General features: G+C 38.9%; 1 protein-coding gene across 1 annotated transcript; it reads left to right on the top strand.

Moving 5' to 3' along the window:
• The first annotated feature begins 1270 nt into the window (after positions 1-1270).
• RSPH3 (radial spoke head 3 homolog) lies at positions 1271-23809 on the top strand. The gene is made up of 8 exons (XM_008049949.1): positions 1271-1583; positions 5997-6084; positions 14553-14694; positions 17143-17288; positions 18232-18435; positions 20647-20809; positions 22878-22964; positions 23361-23809. Exons 1-8 carry the CDS (start codon positions 1468-1470, stop codon positions 23609-23611), a joined length of 1197 nt encoding a protein of 398 aa, XP_008048140.1. The 5' UTR covers positions 1271-1467; the 3' UTR covers positions 23612-23809.
• Positions 23810-25208: the final 1399 nt, after the last annotated feature.

Genomic DNA, 25208 nt, shown 5'->3' with positions numbered 1-25208 from the left:
CACTTACCCCAAGATCCTGGCCAGTCACTATATTATCCCTCATCAAACACAACTTACATGTCACTTTCTCCTCCAGCCTTTCACAAATTACCTCAAAATTAAGATCTCAAATCTTCTGGCAGCGTTTTTACCTCTGGCACTTACCACACACCTCTGTGTTACTGTTACTTATACAATACCTACATCTGCTTTTGACTACAAACTTCAAAGCAGAGTGGTCCAAAGGATTTTAATATAAAGGCTTAACATTTACCAGGCACAGCTCTAAGTGTATTTATTAACGCTTTTAATACTCACAATGAATCCTAAGAGATAAATTCTGTGATTCCCATGTTGTAGATTAGGAAATTAAGCAAAAAAACATTAACTTGCCTGAGGTTAGGGAGCTAGTACAGTGCAAAAGCTGGACTCCAATGAGGCAGTACTTAGCTGAATTGAAGGCGTTAGTTCAAGTGCAAATAACTGACCACAAGGTATACATCTACTTCACTTACACAAACCGCAAGAACTTTAACACTGCTAGTACTAAAACCAAAGCATCTGTGTTTCTAAGCGTAGACCCGCCCCACAATGCTCTACTCTTCAGAGCCTGGGACCTGATGAATTAAGGCTTGGAGGAACTAAGCCTTTAAAAAAAAAAAAACTCAATAAACCGCCCACCCCTTTTCCAAATGTCTGTGCGGCGGCCCTTGTCGCTCCGTGAGCCCAAGGAGCGGTGAGCAGAGGAGGAAGGCGGGGAAATGCCTAGACAGGGCTGAGGAAGGTGGCGGCAACCAGTCCCTGGGGCGGGAGAGGTGCAGGTGCCAGGAAACGTCAGGAAGCCCTTCCTGGCCCGGGCAGGTAACAGAGCCGGGAGCCCGGCTGCCCGGGGTGTGTGATCGTAAAGGGGCAGCCTGGGATTGCGGCGGCAGAGACCGAGGAGACACAGCGAAAGACGCCCGAGAAGAGCAGGAGCACGTGCGCCTTCGAGAATGGCGCCGACACCAGCCCTGAAGAGCCACACTCCAGAGCTGGCCCGGGGCCAGCCGCCGCCAATATCCCGCCGGCTTCCGCGAAGACCGCCACGCCCCCCATACGCGCCTCGCTTGCCAAAGAGCGCCCAACCCGCAGACGCAACTGCAGGAAAGGCACGGGTGGGCGGAGTCAAAAGTCGGAAGTGCCCTGCCTCGCCGGCCTTCCAGGGAAACCTACCAGCTTGAACTACCCGGAAGTACCGCCCCCAGCCGGAACCCAGGATTGCTTGGCAACGGATGCGGGCTCTGTTACCTCTGGAGCTAGCCGGGCGTAGCTCCCACCTCCTGCACCCGCAGCCTGCGGTCCCGCCCGCCTCCTTTCTTGTCGTCCCTCATCGCGTCGCGGAATCCCGGCCCTTGGCACTACTTACATCTCTCGGGCTCCCATGACGCCTTAGCGCCCACTTGCCGCAAAGCCAACCTTCACTCATAGCGAGGCGGTCCCTTCCCCAGAATGGCCTCTGCGTTGACCGACCGCACCTCTCGGTCCATGAACACCTACACCTACACCAGCCGACCCCGGGCGCTGCCCTGCCATCGCCGCCGTTACCGGGACAGCCTGATGCAGCCGTGAGTGACCAAACCAGTCCCTCTATGGTCTCCACTTGCGCCCCATCCCGGGACCAGGGCCTGACCCCTTGCCCTGGCAAAAGCTGCCTAAGTTGCTTTGCCTGTCTACCCTCTGCCGAAATAAAATTTCTGCTCTTGAGAACTCTCCCGTAGTATGGAGAGTGCCCTCTCTCAGCTGACTTTGAGTGATGCTGTTCAGTTGCTGACATCCAAAACATGTACAGAAATCGACCTGTTTCACAAAGTTTGAGTCAAGTATTGTATATTGAGGGCCAAACACCTTACTGGGGGCATTTATATACATTTTCTTACTTGTCTGCAGTGCTGCAAGGTTGGTTTTATAACTCCATTACGCAGATAAGGAACTGATCACTTTGAGAAAACCAAAATAGAAAATTTAAATTTGAAGAGGGATTATTTATGTTATAAAAGGATCTAATTTAAAAATGACTCTTTCTCAATGGCACTTTCTGGTACCATTAAGTGGTTGCTTACACATCATTGCTATTAAATCACACCAACAAATTAGAAAGAAATATCAATAGTGGTTTATTAGGAACTATTTTTTTGATAGTTATTTGGTTAGTATTGAAGTAATCTGTTGATTAGTTGGTTAGCATATTGAAATAATGCGGATGACATAGTAAAATCTCAATTTCAAGGAAGTTGCCACTGGGCTCAGTGGCTCAGCCTGTAATCCCGCCCCTTGGGAGGCTGAGGTGAGTGGATTGCCTGAGCCCACGGGTTCGAGACCCGCCTGGGCAACTTGGTGAGATTTCATCTCTACAATAAATCAAAAATTAGCCAGGTGTGGTAGTGCCCGCCTGTAGTTCCAGCTACTTGGAAGACTGAGGCAGAAGGATCGCTGGAGCCCAGCAGGTTGAGGCTGCGGTCGCCAGGAGCAGCCACTGCACTCCAGTCTGGGCGACAGAGTGAGGCTCCAACTCAAAAAAAAAAAAAAAAAAAGGAAAGAAGTTTAGTTAACTCCTGGTTCTACAGACCAAGACGTATAAGAAGCAAGGTGCCAGCATCTGCTTGGCTTCTGGTGAAGGCTGAATTTTCATGCTATGTCATAACATGATAGAAAAGGTCAAAGAGGAAGCAGATACGTAGGAAGAGGGCCAAACAAGAGGAGGAACCTCATTTTGTAGCAACCTACTCTCAGGAACAAATCCTGCAAGAATTCTCAGTCTTTTGAGAGTGAGAAGTCACTTACTACTGTGAGAACGGGCACCAAGCCATTCATGAGGGATCTACCCTATGATCCAAACACCTCCTGCTAGGCCCCATTTCTCATCACTGCCACATTGGGATCAGATTTTATTGTGAGTTTTGATGGGGACAACAAACCAAACCAGTACTGTTAGCTAAACTTGCTGATGGGTGATTAGATGACCATATCCAAAAAAGAGAACATTTTTATGTCAATCTGTCTCTACCCTGTAATGCCCTTAGTTCTATTTTATTCAAAACGTTTTGTTGAACTGGAGAATCTCTCCATTTTCAGATGACACATAGCTGGAAAGGATAACATGCTTGAAGGGGGTCAAGGTTCCAAATTATAATGATTGGGTATATAACTGGGCTAAAACCAAAAGATGAAATTTAATTGGATAGCTGTGAAGTTCTATACTTAGGTATGAAAAGTCAATGATACAAATACAGAAATGGAAATAACTGATTTTTCATGTGAAAGGACCTAGAAATTTAAGTTTAACACAAGTCTAATGTGAGTCAAGCGCTCCCACCTTTTCATAGGACCATAAATATTAAAGCTGAAAGAGAACATTTGAATACTAGTCTTCTCATTTACAAAGAAGAGAATATGATACATCTTTTATACATTTGTTGGTAGTTAAGTGATCATAAACTTGATTATATTCACCCTTAGGCATGTGCCCCAAAATAATTGCGATAATGACATTCTCATTTTACAAATCCTTTGGTAAAGGATATAAAACCTCTAATAAAAATAACTTTTTAAAATGCAGATTTAAAAAAATGTTATCTTAGAACATATCTTTTTTTTCTCAGATCAGATAAAGTTTAAAATCATTGTGGTAGGTGGAATAAGATTCCCTCAAGAGGTCCTCTCCCTAATTCCTAGAGCCCATGAATATGTTACCTTATGTGACAGAAGGGACTTTGAAGTGTGATTAAGTTAAGAATCTTGAGATGGGGAAATTTTCCTGAATGACCTAGGTGGGCCCAATATAATCACCGTGGCTCTATACAAATGAAAGAAGGCAGGGAGAGTCTGAGTCAAAGGAGATGTGGCAATTAAAGCAAAGATCAGAATCATGCACATACTGACTAGAAGTAGCCACAAGCCAAAGAATGGTGGTAGCCTCTAGAAACTGGAAAGGGCAAGGAAGCAGATTCTCTTCCAGAGCCTCCGAGAGGAGTACAGCCCTGCTAACACTCATTGTGGACATCTGACCTCCAGAATTTTTTTATTTTATTTTTTTTTTGAGTCGGAGTCTCACTCTGTCACTCAGGTTGGAGTGCAGTGGCACTCTCACGGCCACCACAGCCTCGACCTACTGGGCTCAGGCAATCCTTCCGCCTCAGCCTTCCAAGTAGCTGGAACTACAGGCATGTGCTACCATGCCCAGCTTATTTTTTTGATTTATTGTAAAAACAAGTTCTCACCAAGTTGCCCAGGCTGGTCTCGAACCCCTGAGCTCAGGTAATCCTCTGGCCTCAACTTCCCAAAATGCTGGGATTACAGGCTTGAGCCACCGCACCCGGCTGACCTCCAGAATTCTAAGAGAACACATTTGTTCTGTCAAGCCAGTTACATGGTTAGTAGTGCCATTTAATGAACTAGGAAACACTAAAGAGGTAACAAGCTGGAACAGAGTAGTAATATTTGCTCAATTTTGAGATTGAGATATCCCAGGGAGATGTTGGTGGGCAGCTGGATATGCCTAGAGTTGAGAGAAGAATTCTAAGCTAAGAATAAAATAAAATTGCGAGTTTTAAGCTTATGGATCATAATTGAAGCTTTGAAAAAGGATGAGGTCAGCTAAGAACAAGAGAAGGCTGAATCCTGGAATTCTTCCAGTGTGGAAGGAGCTGTAAACAAACCCTGAGAAGAAGCCACCAGTAAAGCAGCAGAAAAACAATCAGAAAAATATGGTGGTAACTCAGAGGCTTGGAAAAGAGAATGCTTCAGTGAAGGACTGGCTCACTAAGCTGAACACTACCCAAAGGTCAAGTAAGACGAGCAGTGAAATGTGTCAGGATGTTCAATAGTGGCCTCAATATCTGATGAAAAAACAACTTATACCCCACTCAAAACCATTTCCGATCGAGTACTATTATTGATGTTAGTAAATATTTGGTTTCATAGCTATAAATAGGATATCATTTAAACAACTTTGAATGAAAATACCACCTGTGTATTTATATTTTTTTACTATAAATCATTTATTCAGATCCCTGAAATTAAAATGTTATTGACTTTTTTTTTTTTTTTTTTTTTTGAGTTGGAGTCTCACACTGTTGCTCAGACTAGAGTGCAGTGGCCGCTCCTGGCCACTGCAGCCTCGACCTGCTGGGCTCCAGCGATCTTTCTGCCTCAGCCTTCCAAGTAGCTGGAACTACAGGCGTGCGCTGCCACACCTGGCTAATTTTTTTTTTTATTATAGAGATGAGGTCTTGCCAAGTTGCCTGGGCGGGTCTCGAACCCGTGGGCTCAGGCAATCCACTCACCTCAGCCTCCCAAAGCGCTGGGATTACAGGCTGAGCCACCGAGCCCGGCCATTATTGACATTTTTAACAATAACTTTTTAAAAATCTTTGAGTTTAAAGAACAATGAGACATTTGACTTATTTTTTAAAGTCTGATTATTTTATTGTTTTAACTTTTCAATCTTTGATTCAAGATTTTTTTCAGTCCTTTGGGGAAAATCTTTTTTCATATGGGCCTTTTTACATTTGTTACGTAATTATATAGATCTGCAGCCTAACTCTAGCTCTGCCACTTATTAGCAAGGTGACACTGGGCAGATTTCTTTCTAAATCTATTTTTCCTCCTGTCAAAAAGGAATCATAGTTCCCAACTTGAAGCTTCTTGTGAGCAGTAAATAAAATAATGCATGTGCAGGACCTAGCATAAAATAAGCATTACATAAATAGTATCCATTTGTCTCCTTATTTTATGGCCCACACTAAAATAGAAATCTGTTTTCTTAAAGTATTTTCATCTTAGTCTAAATCCTATTGAAACTAAAATATATTGAACTGTACACTTTAAGTGAGCAAATTGTATGGTATGTTAATTATAACTCAATAAAGCTGTTCAAAATAAAAAAAAATTTTAAATAAATAAATCCTATTGAAAATGAGTTTACTTCATAGAGACCAACACTCTATTAAACTAGTTACTTAGAATTTTCTGTGTTACAGAGATGAAGAGCCTATGCGTTATGGAAACATAATGTATGACAGAAGGGTAATCCGTGGCAACACTTACGCACTTCAGACAGGGCTGCTGGTAAGTTCCATTTGAATAGTTTAACACCAAGCTATGACGAAGGATCAGTCTGTCTGTATTAATTCCCAATTCATTGTAGACTAAACATCCATAGAATAAAGATGAATTACTAGAAAATGAAATTATTATTATTAGTAGTAGTAGTGATATCTTGTTATTATTTTGAGTCCAAGTCTCACTCTGTTGCCCAGGCTGGAATGCAGTGGCACAACCATGGCTCACTGCAGCCTTGACTTCCTGGGCTCAGGCAGTCCTTTCCACCTCAGTCTCCTGAGTAACTGGGACTACAGGTGCCTGCGACTGCACCTGGCTAACTTTTTGGTTTTTTGTAGAGATCAAATCTTGCTATGTTACCCACACTGGGCTCAAACTCCTGGGTTCAGGCAATCCTCCCACTTTGACTTTCCAAAGTGCTAGGATTACAGGCATGAGCCACCATGCCTAGCCAGTAAACAAATTTTTTTGGGGGGGGGAGGGGTGGAGGCCCTTGGCAACAGAAGTTTAATTTCTTGTAATTCTGGAGGCCATAAATCCAACATCAAGCTATTGACCAGGGAGGTTTCTTTGAGGCTTCTCTCCTTGGCCTTCTCTTTCAGTGCTCCACTCCCCACTTCCCCAACACCAGTGTCAGCAGGAGCTAAACTACCACCACCACCACCTGACACCAGCAAGGTGTACAAGCTGACCCTCTACTTTTAATAAAGTGTTATCAGCAGGACGCAGCAAGGAGTTGAATTTCCAACTCTACCCAGACTCACATACTAAAACAAAAAGAGGTAACTTCCTGCTAAAAGATTAAACAGGATCCAAAATATTACAATATAATATGGCTGCCTTCTGTCTGTTTCCAAGGGTCTTCTCTTGTGCTTCTGTGTCCTTATCTCCTTTTCTTATAAAGTCACAGACATATTGAATGAGGGCACACTCCAATGAACTCACTGAATTTTCTCTTTAAAGATCATATGTCCAAATACAGTCAATTCTGAGGCACTGAGTGTTAGAACATCAACACAGGAATTTTGGTGAGGATACAGTTCACATGGTGAAATGATATGTGCCAGTAATATTTTAATAACTACAGCTAAATTACTTTCCAAAAGAGCTGTGGCATGTACATTGTCCCCAGCAGCCTTTGAATGTACCTTCTTTTCACAGAAAATGAAATTTTTAAAAAGACATATAAATACAAGCCCAATGGTGGTTGCCAGGGCTGAGGGTAAAGGTCATAGGGAGTTATTGTTTAATGGGTACAGAGTTTCAGTTTCGCAAGATGAAAAGAGTTCTGGGGATGGATGGTGGTGACAATTACAGAACAATGTGAATGTACTTATGCCCCTGAATTGTACACTTCAAAATGGTTAAGGTGGTAAATTTTATATTATATGTATTTTACCACAATTAAAAATAATAACTAAAAAAATACAACCTCCAAATTTTCATTAGACTCAACAGAACTCTGGAAAACTGCTCTAAAAGTTTCTAAAATTTCCTCTCAATTTCTGAATTTAAATTATTACAGACCAGCTCAAACAGTTCACAGACAGCTGAAGACCCTTCTTTGAGTAGCACTGATCTAATACATCTAAGTTTGTTTAGATTATCTCACACTCTAATATAGTTATTATTTAATCAAAAGTCTGAATTATGCTTCTTTTCTTTAATTCATTCGTCAAATATTTATTGAGTTTTAGGTCCTGTGCTAGGTACATAGGATACAAAGATGAGTAAGACAGGGAAAGACATTAAGGGTAGTGATTTCTTGGCACAGACCTGTGATATAGTGAATCTGTAAACAGTACATGATATATAAGTGCCTAATACAAGATGGTGATACAGACACTTCTCTGTTTTCAATAGGGTTATGTCCCAATAAGTTAAAAATACATTTAAGCCGGGCTCGGTGGCTCAGCCTGTAATCCCGCGCCTTTGGGAGGCTGAGGTGAGTGGATTGCCTGAGCCCGCGGGTTCGAGACCCGCCTGGGCAGCGAGACCTCATCTCTACAATAAACCAAAAAAAATCAGCTGGGTGTGGTAGCGTATGCCTGTAGTTCTGGCTACCCGGAAGGCTGAGGCGGAAGGATCGCCGGAGCCCAGCAGGTCGAGGCTGCAGTGGCCGGGAGCGGCCACTGCACTCCAGTCTGGGCGACAGAGTGAGACTCCAACTCAAAAAAAACAAAAAAACAAAAAATACATTTAAAACACCCAGCCCACAATATATCATAACTTAGTCTAGCTTCCCTTAAACATGCTCAGGACATTTACATTAGCCTAAAGCTGGACAAAATCATGTAATGTCTATTTTATAATGAATTTTTTTATAATAAAATGTTGAATATCTCGTGTAATTTGTTGAATACTATACTGAAAGTGAAAAACAAAATGAGTGTATGAGTACTCAAAGTACAGTTTCTCCTGAATGCTTTTGCACTATCTTAAAGGCTGGAAAATCTTAAGTGGAACCATCATAAGTCGGGGATCATCTGTATATGGAATGTTGGACAGTCTGAAGCAGTGGTTCCCAAACCTGGCTATGCATCAAAATCACCTATAAAACTTATTAAAATTATATATGTATCAGCCCAATCCTGGATCCTCCTGCATTAGAACCTCCAGGAGTCCCCTGCTTCCCCCACTGAGGTGGTATCAACAAGGGTAGAGCAGAAAGCTGAACTTTCACCTTCACCTAGCTGCAATGAGGTAGTAGGAAATGGTACAAGTCAGTGTTCCACTGTTTCTGGGGTGGTGTCAGCAAAGCCAGTAGGAGGCTGAATTTTCAATCCTATCTGACAGTAACGAGGAGGAGCAAGATGGTATGAGGCCATCCTCGTCAGTGCTCCACTCCCCCCTTCCCCAGCACCAGTATCAGCAGAGCTGAGCAAGGAGCTAAACTACCACCACCACCACCACCTGACACCAGCAAGGTGGTGCAAGCTGACCCTCTACTTTTAATGAGGTGTTATCAGCAGGGCGCAGCAAGGAGTTGAATTTCCAACTCTAACCAGACTCACATACTAAAACAAAAAGAGGCAACTTCCTGCTAAAAGATTAAATAGGATCCAAAATATTACAATATAATACCCCAAATATCAGGATATAAATAAAAATCCACTCTATACAAGAATCAGGACAATCACAACTTGCGTTAGAAAAAACAACAAAGAGATGACAATATCAAGATGACTTAGATTAGGAATTACCTGATAAGAATTTTTAAAGCAACAATCATAAAAATGTCTCAATTAAAAGTGAACAGTAGCCGGGCTCGGTGGCTCAGCCTGTAATCCCGCGCCTTTGGGAGGCTGAGGTGAGTGGATTGCCGGAGCCCGTGGGTTCGAGACCCGCCTGGGCAGTGAGACCTCATCTCTACAATTAATCAAAAAATCAGCCGGGTATGGTAGCGCATGCCTGTAGTTCCAGCTACTCGGAAGGCTGAGGCGGAAGGATCCCCGGAGCCCAGCAGGTCGAGGCTGCGGTGGCCGGGAGCAGCCACTGCACTCCAGTCTGGGTGACAGAGTGAGACTCCAACTCAAAAAAAAAAAGTGAACAGTTAGGAACACAGTTGAAACAAATTTTTTTTAAAAACTTAGCAGACAAATATAAAAATGAACCAGATGGAAACTATAGAACTGAAAAATACAGTAACTAAAATGTTTAAAACTCACTGGATGGACCTAATAGTACATTGGAGATGACATAGGAAATAATCAATGAATTTGAAGAAAAATAAATGGAAAATACCTAGCCAAACAACAGAGATAAAATAGACGCCCCCCATCCCGAACCTCAGAGAGCTGAGGAACGATAACAGAAGATCTACATTCATTTATTGGAATCCCAGAAGGAGAGGAGAAAAAGTGTAGGTTGGAAAAAATAGAGCTTGAAAATTCCACAAATTTGCCAAAAGGCTTATAGATATGAAAAACTAAATGAACCACAATGAGGATAAGCCAAAAGAAATCCACACCAAGACACATCAAAATCAAACTTTTGAAAACTAAAAGCAAAACATTTTGTTTTTTTGTTTTTTGTTTTGAGTTGGAGTCTCACTCTGTTGCCCAGACTGGAGTCTCACTCTGTTGCCCAGCCTTGACCTGCTGGGCTCCAGCGAACCTTCCGCCTCAACTTTCCAAGTAGCTGGAATTACAGGCGTGCGCTACCACGCCCAGCTAATTTTTTTTGATTTATTGTAGAGATGAGGTCTCACCAAGTTGCCCAGGCGGGTCTCGAACCCGCAGGCTCAGGCAATTCACTCACCTCAGCCTCCCAAAGGCGCGGGATTACAGGCTGAGCCACCGAGCCCGGCTAAGCATTTTGAAAGCAGCCAAAAAGAAATGACATATTAGCTAAAGGAAAACAATGATTTCAATGACAGCACGTTTCTCATCTGAAACATATATGCATCAAGAAAGTGGTACAATATTTTAAAGTCCTTTAAAAAAAGAACTATCAAGCTCTAATACTAATCCAAGGAAAATTTTTTCAGATGTTCTAAATGTCAGCATAGAAGGAGGCTGGCTTTACTTCCCCCACACCCAGAAAACCAAGAACAAGTGTACAGTGCCAAGATTATCACTAGCAATACCCCAGAGTTCAAGTATGAGGAGGAGATAGTTCTCAGGCCACAGAGAAGTAGAAAATCAACAGCCAGCAAAGTAAAGAGTCAAACCACAGAATGGGAGAAAATATTTGCAAACTGCCTACCTGACAGGTTATTAATAATCTGAATATGTAAGGAGCTCACACAACTTAATAACAAAAATCATAATAACCTGGTTTTTAAATAGGCTTCAGATCTAAATAAACATGTCTCAAAAGAAGATATACAAATAACCAACAGATATATGAAAAAAAGATTTGGAAAAAGATGAATAAAGTGGAAGGAACCATTCTGCCCAATATTAAGACTTATATATTGACCTAGTTATCAAGACGGGATGGTTATTGGTGGAAGAATAGACACGTGGGCCACTGGAACAAAATAGAGAACTCAGAAATATGCCAGCACAAATACATTCAACTAATTTTTGACAAAGTATCAAAAGCAATTCAATGGAGTAATGATAATCTTTTAAACAAATGGTGGAGGAGCAATCAGACATCCACAAGAAAATTAAATGAACCTTGACTGTAACCTCACACCATATGCAAAAATTAATTCAAATAGATCATGGATTTAAATGTGAAACTATAAAATTTATAGAAGAAAGTATAGGAGAAAACCTTCAGAACCTAGGGCCAAATGAAGAGTTCTTAGATATGACACCAAAAAATATCTGTAAAAGAAAAAATGATAAATTAGACATCATCCAAATTAAAAACCTGTGATGCAAAAAACCTGTATAAGAGGAGGAAAAAAGCCAGGCTCAGTGGCTCAGTCTGTAATCCCACGCTTTGGGAGGATGAGGTGAGTGAATTGCCTGAGCCCGCGGGTTCGAGACCCGCCTGGGCAGCTTGGCGAGACCTCATCTCTACAATAAATTTAAAAAATTAGCCAGGCGTGGTAGCATGTGCCAGTAATTCCGGCTACTCGGAAGGCTGAGGCCAAAGATCGCTGGAGCCCAGCAGGTCAAGTCCACTGCACTCCAGTCTGGGCGACAGAGTGAGACTCCAACTCAAAAAAAAAAGAGGAAGAAAAGACAAGAAAATATTTGTAAGTCACATGCTCAAAAGAGATCTAATATCTAGAATATATAAAGAACTCTCAAAACTCAAAAGTTAAAAAAAAAAATTAGAAAAGAGCCAAAAGATATGACCAGATATTTCACCAAAGAGTGAGACAGAGATGGCAAATACGTACATAAAAAGATATTCAACGTTAGCCATTTGGGAAATACAAATTAAAACCATAACGCTGTACTACACACCTATTACAACAACTAAAATTTAAAACTAGTGATAATAGCAAGTGCTTGCAAAGATGTGGATCAACTAGAAGTCTTGTGTATTGCTGATGAGAATGTAAAATGGCACATCCACTCTGGAGAGTTGCTTAGCAATTACTTGTACAATTAAACATGCACTTATCATTTGACCCCAAAATTACACTCTTAGACATTTATCCCAGAGAAATGGAAACTTGTTTATATATAAACCTGTATATAAATATCCACAACAGCTTTATTTAGAAATTTAAAACACTTCCTAAGTGTCTTTCAATAGATAAAATCTACTACATCACTTAAAAAAAAAAAAAAAAAAGAATGAACTATTGGTATATACAGCATCATTACCTTCTACATAGAAAATCCCAAAGAATCTACAATAAAGTTCCAGAACTAACAAGTGAGTTCAGCAACATTAGGGCATTATGTTTAGTTTAAAAAAAAAAAAAAAAAAAGCCAATCTCAAATAATTATGGACTGTATGATTTCTTATACACAACACTCTTGAAAAGACAAAACTCTAGAGATGAAGAAATATAACTGGTTGACAAGGGTCAGACATGGACATAGGGCTTGGGAGCAGATAAGAAGGGCTACCCAAGGAAGTGCCTTTGTGGTGATGGGACAGATCTGTATCTTGATTGTGACGATGGTGGTTACATCCCAGTTCAAATGGGATAAATTACATGGAATTGTATATACAAACACAAATGCAAGTCAGTGCATGTAAGTATTGTGAAAACTAAAGACCTGTTAACACTATTTTGCCAATGTTAATTTTCTGATTTTGTTATTATGCTACAATTAGATAAAATTTCAGCATTAAGAGAAGTTGGATAAAGGATACACAGAACTCTACTATTTTTCAACCTCCTGTGAATAATTTCAAAATAAAAAAAAATTTTTTTTTTTTGAGATGGGATCTTATTCTGTCGCATGATCACAGCTCGCCACAGCCTTGACCTCCTGGGCTCAGGTAGTTCTTCTGCCACAGCCTCCCGAGTAGCTGGGACTACAGGCATGTACCACCACACCCAGCTAATTTTTAAAATTTTTGTAGAGATAAGGTCTCACTATATTGCATAGGTGGGTCTCAAATCCCTGGGCTCAAGTGATCCTCTTGCCTCAGCCTCCCAGAGTACTGGGATGACAGGCATGAGCCACTGAACCTGGCCTCCAAATAAAACTTTTTTAAAGAGATGCTTTACACTCTGAAATGGTTGGATTAGGCAATGCATTTCTAAATTTCTATTGCATTTATGATAATATTCCGAATATTGTAAGAACTGACATTTGTAATTCTGCTTCATGAAATAAAATGGAAAGAAATCAAGCATGATATTTACAATAGTGTAAAGAAAATACACAAAGGAAAAGAGTGTTCACTCAGTGATCCCAAAATGATATCAGTAAATGTATTCTTCAGATAAAATTGTAGGTAATTCCTTTTTTGACAATATGGTTATTTTATAATAAAGTATATGATAACCATGCCGGGGAAGAGCCATTCTATGTCAGATGTTGTATTGGGCGCATTATATGATCATTCGATTTGTTCCTTACAACCAAAACCTTAGATAGATGTTCTTGGTACTCTTGTTGTACAGGTGAAAAAAACTGAGTATCTAAAAACTTAGGCTATTAGTCTAAATCTTACGAGTTCAGGAATTAATAAATGGCAGGTTTGAATCTGAGCTTCAGAGCCAGTGCTCTTGTTTGCACTATATGATGCCAATATGAGGGCAAGTTTATGATAGTGTTAAATAAGAAGGACCACACAAAACAACATATCCTTGCAACTTCAAAACCTCTATACATTGAAATTAGATGGAATCATAGTTTTCTTCTCTCTTAAAAAAAAAACTTTAATGTTATATTGTCATTTGAACTAAAATGTGTTTAGAATTTTAATTATTAAAAATATTTTCATGCAAGATACTATCATTTTCCCTTTCTTTCCCTGTTTACCTTGAGATAAGACTGGCCAGCCATAGAAAGTGTCTACACAGTAAGATGCAGATACCAAATTAAGGGCCACCAAATATTGCAGGACGACTGTGAATAATTGTTTCTAATCCCTTGATCAGCATATCATTTGTACACTTGGAGAGGCTTTATTCGGACTAAGGATTTTTTTTTTTTTTTTGAGGATATTTTCTTTGTGAGCTAACATATTTTTTAAGATAATTCTGTCCAAATGATACTCAATTTTTTTTTAATTCTAGTGTTGTTCAATTTCTTACCTACTCAGTAAAGTTTATTGTAACTGAATGGTTATATCAGTTTTACTAGGCACCAGAGGAATTCATGGTAAAAATGCTTGAATTAGAAAAACAGTTTATAGATAGGATTCTGCACCCATTTATTCCAGTTCATAACTGTACTTTGAAGTTACTTTTTGCTTTGTCAAGCGTTGTTGTCATTACCTTACAAAGTTGCAATAAAAATTTAATCGTCTCTGATAATCAGGAAGCATTATTATAATACATGCTTTTATGCTATCCAGGAATCACTTTTGGAATGGCAGTTCCTGTATACTTTGAGAAATATTTTCTAAATTCTAGAAGCCTTTTCTGTCCCTGTTAGCCTGGACAGCCTGATCCTCTACAGCTTCAGAAACAGCAGGAGGCTAAGAGGAGGGCTCTTGCCAGAAAACGAACCCAGGAGCAGCTCAGACCACGAACGCCTGAACCTGTGGAAGGCAGAAGGCATGTGGATGTGCAAACAGGTGTGTGACTGTGCCACTGGTATCGTGGCTCCTTGATTTACTCAGTTGTCTATGTCAGTTTCTTTTTATTTGGTCTTTGTGTTATTTATGCATCCCCTGTGCTATCTGATACTTCCCAATCACATTGGTAGGGAAGTTCATTCGTTAAAGAAACACATAGAAGCCGGGTGTAGTAGTTCACACCTGTAACCCCAGGACATTGGGAGGTGGAGGTGAGATGATTACCTGAGCCCAGGGTTTTGAGACCAGCCTGGGCAGCTTGGTGAGACCTTGTCTCTACAGCAAATCAAAAAATTAGCCAGGTGTGATGGCGCGTGCCTGTAGTTCTAGCTACTTAGAAGACTGAGGTAGAAGGATCACCTGAGCCTAGCAAGCCAAGGCAGCTGCAGTAGCCATGAGCATACCACTGCGCTCCAGCAGTGAGACTCTGACTCAAAAAAAAAAAAATTAAAAAAGAAATACATAGAGTATATACTGTTATTATACTGAATATGGCTGAAATGTAGGGTTAAAAAAAAATTGTGGCCAAACAAATTCTCTCTTAGCCCTTTTCAAATATTCTTTTCTCAAACTGGGATTCTTTCTCATAGACCAACATGAACCTCTGTTCTTTTCATCAGGACCTTCAGGAGAGGAGGGTAGTGTAGTTTTATTTTGGCATTTTGTTTGTTTTGAGAGGAATCAACTCACTCAGATCTGCATCATCTGCCTCTCACGCCAGCCTCTTCTGTCCTTTTGCTTTTCTGTCACTGTATATTCCCCAGGGCCACACAGCACTCCTGTGTCTCACTGTTCTCTGCTATAGAGGCTTACCTGGACCTATAGGGTCTAGCTGTGTTGCTGACACTCTTGGTAATCAGACAAGGCGTGTTTTCCTTGGGCCACTGTATCTACTTCAGTAAAATTCAACGTGTAACTGCCAGGATCATTTCTGGGTGGTAAAGGCAAAAGGAAGAGAATCGCTTGTTTTTTCCCCTCTTTTAGGTCAAATCTAGAATGAGTGAATGTCTCATTGGCCAATATAGTTGTACTTCTGTGAGAGCTGAGTTTTAGTGTTTGTGCTATCAGAATATTATGTGATATAATGGCAGCCATCTTTTGTTGAGTATTTCTTCAGCGATGATACCAAGTTTTTTACTACTATTTCCTCAGAGACTATACCAGTTCCTTTACCTGTGTACCTCTTTTATTATGACAAAGATTCCATGTGACAGGTAGTTATGATTCTTTTTATAAATGAAGAAAGTGAGGCCCAAAGAGGATGTAACTTGGCTAGGTCCTGTGTTCAACATCTGACTCCAGTGTTCATGTTGTTTGCATGATACCACATTCCTCTTGTCTCATAAAATTATTCCTCACATGAAGTTTGTTTTCATACATCTGTTTATAATTTATAGGGTAGAGGAACCATCAGATAACATGGTGACTTGGCCATGATTTTTTTCCAATGTCTAGGTTTTTTTCAAATCGTTATACATTTACTATCTTAGGATTCAATTATGTATATATGCAAGGGGGGACCTCAAAAACTGGAATTTTTTTTTTTTTTTTTTTTGAGTCCGGGCCTCACTGTCACCCAGGCTGGAGTACAGTGGCATGACCTCAAAAGCTGGAATTTCTTATGAAAAATTGTGTATTTATGCTTACATGTTTTAACTTCAGCCACCTTCAAAGTACTCTTTGTTTGATGCAATACACCTTTATCACTGGTCAAAACAGCTTTTGAACTCATCAATTTTTGACACCTTTTAGCACTTCTGCCATTTTCGATTTCACTCTTTCACATCGGCAAAACGTTTCCCTTTGAGTACTTTTTCATCCAGGGAAACAAAAAAAAGAGTCACTTGGGGTGAGACGGGGTGAAGAGGGAGAGTGGAGCATGAGGGTCCTGCCATTTTTGGTCAAAAACTGCTGAACCCTCGGTGTGGTGTGGGCAGGTCCGCTTATAAATCACCCATCGTGAAATGGGCAAACGCGTTGAAAGACTCTCAGAAAAAATTCAGTGAAGCTGAACGCAGCTGGTACACGGATGTAGATGGGTTCCTAGAACACTTACCTGGTAGTGGATGCCTGTACTCTGAGGGGTTTGCCCTCCAAAAGACAACTCCAGGATTTTTGGGAGGTCCCTCTCATATTATTAGTTTGTTATCCCCTATTACACTCTGCATCTTATGCACATCTATGATCACATGTTCTTCTTTAGTTCCATTTTCAAATATGAAGCTTAGTGCTTTCTAGACATTCACTAAATGTCTTGGAATGACTGACTATATGGTCTTCTAAATATATAAAAACTTTTAGTTCAGTATGTGAGTTGAATCCCACATTTGAACACTTTTGTTCTAAGACTTATTTTCTGATCCATTTTATTCTGTTTTGAAGAAGCTAAAATTTCAAGTCCTTGAAATAGAACAGAATTTTAAACTCAGTGTAGTGTCTTCTTCTTAGAACTTTACCTTGAAGAAATTGCTGACCGCGTGACAGAAGTTGATATGGAATGCCAAACAGATGCATTTTTGGACAGACCACCAACACCACTCTTCATTCCTGCCAAAACTGGCAAAGATGTGGCCACCCAAATACTAGAAGGAGAGGTACAGTGCATTCTGTGGACTTCCTTCTACCATCTTTGTAAATAAATTAAATTTGGGTAACGCTTAATATGGGCAATAACCGCTTTACAGTCTGAAAGATTCTACTTTTTGGATTTCTTTCCAGATATTATCTATAATGATTTTATCCTATAGTACCCAGAAGTGTTTTCAGATGCCATGCTCTGACTTCTTTGCTGATTAGAAATAAAATAATTACAAATGTTTTTAGAATATTTACACATTGATTGTTTACATACTTGCTTAATTATGTATATAAGGTAGATTTGTATCAAAGAAGGAAAACTAATATCCCTGATATAAAAGATTCCATGTAGTTGTTTGTGGATTATATAACTTTTATAAGAATAGTCTCTCTGCTAAAAAATTTTTTGATAATTACATATTCCTATCAGTGTGGAATGCATAAATAGGTCAGTTTATGAAATTGAAGAAGAGAAGGCAGTGATTATGTTCATAATGACCAAGTGGAATTTAAGACTTGAAGGAACTTGAAAGAAATGTCATTGAAATTGGGAAATAAGATAACTCTTCAGAGGCTAGAGATGAATCACCAAAATATCCATTATTCTTGTTCCTTGTTTCACCAAAAAATAGCCAGTAAAAGTCAAGCAGAACAGGCAGAGAATAAGAAAGACAAGGATATTTTCCTTGTGTTTAAGAGTTTAATCTTAAAATTATTGAGTATCAGGGTTCATTCTGATGAATACCTAGATTTCTTTCATAACTTTAACATAATAGATTTTTGCCTGTAACCAAAGTGCTGTTCATTTTGAAGACTAGAAACCATAAATAAAGCACCATCATAGTGTCTGGTACACAAGAGACACTTAATATCCCAATATTGCTATTCTTCTTTATGTTTTTTATTGAGCGTTTGGCTCATGATTAAAATTTTAAGTTTGCTTTATTTTGTGTGTTTAAGCTCTTTGATTTTGATCTTGAAGTTAAACCAATGTTAGAAGTTTTGGTGGGGAAGATAATTGAGCAGTCTCTTCTGGAAGTAATGGAAGAAGAAGAGTTGGCTAACCTGCAGACCAGTCAGTATGCATATGAAGAAATGAGAAATGCTGAACTTGCTGAAGTTCAACGACTTGAAGAGCAAGAGAGACGACACCGAGAAGAAAAGGTATAGAATTCTATTTTTCTTTCTTCAACACTCTTTTGGCAGCTTAGCATATTATGTTAAAATTTCATGTGATGTATCATAAAGCTGAAGATCTCTGGGAATATGTTAGAAAACGACCCATAGTATTTGTTGCTTAGTTCTCTCCTATAGATCATAAATCTTTTTTCTTTTTGAGTTGGAGTCTCACTCTGTCGCCCAGACTGGAGTGCAGTGGCACGCTCCTGGCCACTGTAGCCTCAACCTGCTGGGCTCCAGCGATCCTTCCGCCTCAGCCTTCCAAGTAGCTGGAACTACAAGCGCGTGCTACCACGCCTGGCTAATTTTTTTTGTTTTTTTTTATTGTAGAGATGAGGTCTCACCAAGTTGCCCAGGCGAGTTTCAAACCTGCGGGCTCAGGCAATTCACTCACCTCGGCCTCCCAAAGTGTGGGATTACAGGCTGAGCCACCAAGCCCAGCGATCATATCATGCATATGAATTACATCTTTAAAATTTCAGCTTATATAAATATACCTAAATTGAATTTCCAAAAGTTCCTAAATGAAATGAAACTTCCTAAATTATATTTGCCTCAGTTAGCCTTATATGTCAGGAGTCCTAGAGAAAGAAATACATATGTTGGTTTTCCATAAGTTAATGGTAGAAAGATGGAAGGAGGGAAAAAGTGAGTATGCTGGGAAGAGACTGAGGGTAAGAAGTAGGGGAGCTGGATAGAATTCTGGGTCTTTTTCTCAGTGACCAGGCCCTTTTCTGTACTCTTAGGGATGTACCAGAAACTTGAGTTCTTGTAGAACATTCTTCAGATTAAAGTTTTTCTTTGCCTTCAACAAGAAAAGTTTTACAATCCAGTTTTTTAAAAATATGCCAATAGCCTGCAGTTAGGACACCCTAGACACAGTAGTTTTTCTGGTTCTGGCAATAACTGTCATCCTTTATTGTATACTGATGAATAAATTATAAAGTAATACCTGAATACCTAAGACAGTAAAAATAATTTCCCAAAGGGCCTAACTTACTATGAAGAATAGCTTAGTTGTTGGGAAATCCTACTCAATACCTAATTAAGTGGACTTTAAGTTTTCCTCCAAAATGAATAATTAATTATGTAAAGAGCATAGGGCTTATGATAAGGATTGCACAAATGCAAGACTTTGTTTAAAAAATATAAAATAAACACTGACAAAATAAGCTTAGTTGAAATAATCAGTGAAATCTTTATCAAAAACTATCTGTTTATTTATTACTGGGAAATATATTATGGAAAAAAGGAATACAAGTCATCTAGATTTAGTTTTTCTTAACCTTTGAAGACAGATTTAATTAGAAAATATACTAATGTCCCCACTTCCACATGAGAGTAGAGAAGAGGATTCATTAACTTTGTAAATATTACATGGTCTAAAGAAGGCAACAAAAAAATAAGAGGCTTTTATAATCTTCAAAACCATTTCAGCTTTATGCATTTAAAGAATGATTACAAATGAGTTCATTCATTGGCCCAAGTTCTCTTCTTTTCTTTTCTTTTGAGTCGGGTCTCACTCTGTGGCCCTTGCTGGAGTGCAGTGACATGATCATGACGATCATGGCTCATGGTAGCCTCAACCTCCTTGGCTCAAGCAATCCTTCTATCTTAGCATCCTGAGTAGCTGCGACTACAAGTATGTGCACCACACCCAGCTTATTTTTATTTTTTTAATTTAATTTAATTTTTTTGTAGAGACAACAAGTTGCTGTGTTGCCCAGATTGGTCATAAACTCCTGGCCTCAAGCAATCCTCCAGCCTCAGCCTGTCAAAGTGCTGGGATTACAGGCATGAGCCACCATGCCCAAGTTCTTTCACTGAAGACATCTAAGCAATTTTAATTTTCTTATCAGTAACACTTTATATTAATATTAATAAAAATACATATAATGATTATCTTTCTTCTATCATCTACATAGTCAAGCATGTATATCTTGAAATGATTTTACTTGAAAATGGATCAGGAGATGAGTTTTACCTTAACCTCCATCTTCTGTACCTTTTTGAATTCATTACCCACTAGTTCTTGAAATTCATTAAAATTTTGATGAAAAATATGAACCTTTAATAGACTGACACCTCACTGTCTATTTTTTGATAAGGTTAAATTATTTCACTAATTTACTTCACTAGACTCAGCACTTTGGGAGGGCATAAGAGCTAAACAACCATCTACGCTACTCTTGGCAGGACCGTCGTAAGCAGCAGCAGTGGGAAATAGTACACAAGCACAGCGAGACGGCACAAAAGATCGCTGCCCGTTCATTTGCACAGCATTACCTGGCGGACCTTCTACCATCTGTGTTTGGCAGCCTCAGGGATAGTGGCTACTTTTACGATCCCATTGAAAGAGGTTTGTGTATATTTTTGTAAGAATAGCTCTGTTACAATAAGCATCCTCTTAATGGTTTACATTTATCTCATGTCCTTTTTTGTTTTGAACTAGAATCTTCCTATCTCTGAAACAAATAAAGAAGTGAATTATAGTTGTTTTAAGTAAGTACTGTTGCTAATGAGAGGTATATTATAAAGATCTTGATTTTAGTATGTTAGTATTTCTTTATTGAAAAGCAACATTGTATAGTAGAAAGAAGTAAGGACTTGATAATCAAAACTTGATTTGAGGACCCAGCTTCATCATTAACTAGATTTATGACCTCCAATTTCCTCATGTGTGAAATGAGGATTATTTAGGATTAAGTGATAAAGTATATGAAACTTTGTATAAAGCACTTTGTGTAAAGTACTAGGTATATGTAAGTAGTTATTGCTATTAACTTTTTCTCAGCTGACTTCTTATTCTAATCGAAAACCCTTTGGGGACAGCTATTGTAGCCATTTATTCATTTATTAGGCTCTTACCCTGTCTTAGACTGTGTCAGGTGTTGGAGAGAAAGAAGGTCCCTGATCTCTGCCTTTAGGAGCCCACAGCCTGATGCCATCTGCACATATCCCCTCAAAGCCCACTCCTCAGCTGCTTAGCCAGTGGAGGGGAGGAGTTGCGTGTCCTCACTGCCACCGCCTTCCTCAGGGTGAAAAGCACTTATGCCCACAGTGCTTTGTGTACAGACCCTATCTCATTGGCCAGTAGTATTCGGGGCAGATATTAGTAGTTAATTTTCACTGATTACATATTTAATCATAAAGGTTAGGTCACAGACAAATATTAGTTTACATTTATATTTTTCCAATTTTCATAGTGTTTTTCATATGTGATATCATTTGATCTTCCCAAAAACCCTGTGGGGTAGATAAAGAAGATATAATTCCCATTTTTCAGAAGTAGAAACTGAGACTCAGAAGTTAAATGCCTCTCTTTCAAATCCTCAGTCAGTAGAAGTGTTTACATCTCAAATTGATTTGGAATGCTAATTCCAACCTTATTTTCTGTCATGGATTGCCCAATAAAAGTCAGTTATAGGTCATTTAAAAGCTTGCAAGTGAAATTCATGCCTGAGATTGAAATTATTTATGAATATTCTATCACACATTGTCATCCTATTGAAAAATAAAAATTAGATGCTTGTCCCAAAAAAGGCTATTTTGAAACATTAAAACGTATATTATAATACACTATTATCTTTTAAATGTTTGCACAGTAGATTTCCATTTCAATTTGAACAAACTCATTGCTAGTGGAAATACCTAGTTCCTGACCCATTTCCATGTGGCTGCCTCCTCAGATGCCCTGTGATCCGCATCCTCTGAATCTGATCAGTTTCTTTCCATTAGTCCCTAGGCTTCAAGAGGATCATTCTTCTTACTGGCATTGCTCAGTCCCAGATTTGCATTACTTTTGGATCAGAGTTCTCCCAAATTTACATCCCCTCCCTGCCTCCATGACCCATCTCAAATGCACCTATAAGGTCAGCTCCAAATGCCTGGACTCCAAGGGAGGCCTCATAGTTTTTAAAATATTACTTCTGCAATAGAAAGGAAACTGATCAGAACATATATAGAGAATATGACAAAGGTTATATCATATGAGTTGGTTTAAGATTTCATTTTAAGAAATCACTGTTAGCCAGGCTTGGTGGCTCAGCCTGTAATCCCACGCTTTGGGAGGCTGTAGTGAGTGGATTGCCTGAGCCCGCAGGTTCGAGACCCACCTGGGCAACTTGGCGAGACCTCATCTCTACAATCAGTCAAAAAATTAGCCGGGTGTGGTAGCACGCACCTGTAGTTCCAGCTACTTGGAAGACTGAGGGGGAAGGATCGCCAGAGCCCAGCAGATCGAGGCTACAGTGGCCGGGAGTGTGCCACTGCACTCCAGTCTGGGCAACAGAGTGAGACTCCAACTCAAAAAAAAAAAAAAAAAAAAAGAAAGAAATCACTGTTAATAAATTGGCTGCATTGGGGGAAAAGCACGTTCTCTCTATCTATAATGATTCATAAAAATCATTGAAATTTTTTAATTGCAGATATTGAGATAGGATTTCTTCCATGGCTAATGAATGAAGTTGAAAAAACCATGGAATATAGCATGGTGGGAAGAACAGTACTTGATAGTAAGTACTTTTATTTTATTTAAAAGTCATGTCTAGAAAGAATGAGTTGAAAAAAGAGATTAATTTTAGTATTTAAACTTTCAGTGTATTAATTATATTAACACAGATACAAATTTTTACCCTCAGTATTATTTTTGGTTCTTCTATAATTTGATCTGTATTAATATCTTCTGTCATTACTTTATAAATGATATATATAGTTAATATATTTATACAGAATATAGTTAATATTCAATGCATTAAGTTTTACAAAAGTTAAATATGCTGACTTTTATAAAAGGTTATTTTATAGGAACGGGATGAGGCCTGCTGAATGTTTTATACTCATCTATAAATCAGAATTATAACTCCTAAAATATGAAAATCATAGTGATTTCTGGACATTTAACTTTTCAGTGTTAATACGTGAGGTGGTTGAAAAGAGGCTGGATATGTATGAGCGTAAGGAGGACAAACATCAGTCTGTGAACCCCGATGATGAGCGTGGTGGTTCTGGAGCAATGAGAGATTCACCAGTGAGCTACCACTTCCAGGATCTAAGCATGTCACAGACACAGAGGCCACTTCCATATGATGAAGAGCTGGCCCAAGAAAGGAAGTTCATGGACGAGAAAGAGCTCTTAGGGCAGGATGAAGAAGAGAACTGAGGAAATCCTTAGGGAAGGAAGATGTCATAACAGAGGGGAGTCATGAAACCAACCAGCAGCCAAATCAACAATGCCAGCAATCAGGTAATGATGCATGAGGCCCTCAGGCTTAGAAGTTATGTTGTATTTAGTCAACATGTCTTTGTCTAATGGACTGGACAAATCAAATGTGATCAAATAAAATTTATTTTAAATGAATTTAAAATTTATTTCAATTTAATTCATGTATTTAGTAGCATATTCAAAGGCTATAGTGTAATTCTAATGAGAATTGTATTTAATTACTAACTTCCCATTACCACTATATATAACTAGCAATACTTTTCCTTAATCCTTCAGTTTTGTGATTCGTTTCTTTGAGTAAGTATGATATTTAATATTAGATATCAGCCATTGAGCTTTTCTATAGGAATACTATTTCACTTATTCTATGAAAGAATGCCTAATGACCAAAAGCTACAGTGCTCCCTCCTGCATGGACCAAGAACTGTCCTTTATTTGTATAAAATTAAGCAGCCCCTCCATCTTTAATATTCCAGTAAGACTTAAGAGGTTCTACAGATAAGTAATATACTTTCACCTATTTCAGGCAGTGCCAATACAGCAAAAGTCCCTTAGGCAGTCTCATGCCCTTCCTCAAAGGCAAATCACTGTTATCAATTAGGTGTGTACCATCTAGGCCTTTTTAAAAGTATTTGTATGCATATATATGTGAACATCTAGAAATATATAGTTGATTTTCCTTTATATATTATAAATATTATTTGCATATTTTATTTTTCATCTAACAGTATTTCTTAGATCTTCCAACATTAATTCACATAAATCTCTTATCTTTTTAAATGATGATATGATATTACATATCACAACTGTGCTAGAGCATAGGAAATTAACATCTGACTTTTTTATCTGAACGTGTTTAGAGAAGTTACCTGCATATTGAAAATCACAGGTTATTTTATCTCTAAAGCCTTATTAATCTTAAGCAATAATGGAAGTCTTCTGAGCCTTTAGATATAGCCTATTTTTCTCAGAATATTTGTAAATGTATAAACTGTGGTGATTTAAAATGACATACTTATTAACTCATTTACCTTAATTTCTTTTTAAGTTAGATACCAAGAATGTATCCACATTTTAAAATTTTATGAAGTACCCATTTTTCCATATGTCTCTATGTCATTTAAACTTCATAGCAGCTTTCTGAAATATGTTTGACAATGTTTGTATTTTTAGTTTCTAATCATTAGTTGACTTATCCAGCAAACACTAACTGAGTGCCTACTCTGTGTTGGGATCGAGGCTGCAGATACAGCGGTAAACAGATGTGCATACCACATGCATGCTTTTTACAGTCTAGGACTGGAACTAAATGAAGTAAATGATGTAAGTGAAGACACCGGAGCCCAGGGATTCAAGTGATCGGCAATAGGTGGTGAGCCTGTTGTCACCTACTTCAATAATAGCACTTAAGGGGAACCCAAATCTTCTTACTTCTAATCTAGTGTATTTTCTTCTAAACAACCTGACATCTTTGTGAGATACAAAGAATAATTTTAAATAAATTCTTGCATTGACAGCATTGTAAAAGTTGGAT

The sequence above is a fragment of the Carlito syrichta genome, unplaced genomic scaffold (genome assembly GCF_000164805.1).
Source record: "Carlito syrichta isolate Samal-C Ts95f unplaced genomic scaffold, Tarsius_syrichta-2.0.1 Scaffold142847, whole genome shotgun sequence".
NCBI lineage: Eukaryota > Metazoa > Chordata > Mammalia > Primates > Tarsiidae > Carlito > Carlito syrichta.
This window is presented reverse-complemented; position numbering and strand designations above follow the sequence as displayed.

Excerpts from the sequence above, each read along its gene's own strand:
- RSPH3 (XM_008049949.1), top strand. The coding sequence starts at position 1,468 with ATGGCCTCTGCGTTGACCGACCGCACCTCTCGGTCCATGAACACCTAC. Across the intron at positions 18,436-20,646 it reads GACGACACCGAGAAGAAAAG|GACCGTCGTAAGCAGCAGCA; the intron begins GTATAGAATTCT and ends TACTCTTGGCAG. Across the intron at positions 22,965-23,360 it reads GGGAAGAACAGTACTTGATA|TGTTAATACGTGAGGTGGTT; the intron begins GTAAGTACTTTT and ends TTAACTTTTCAG.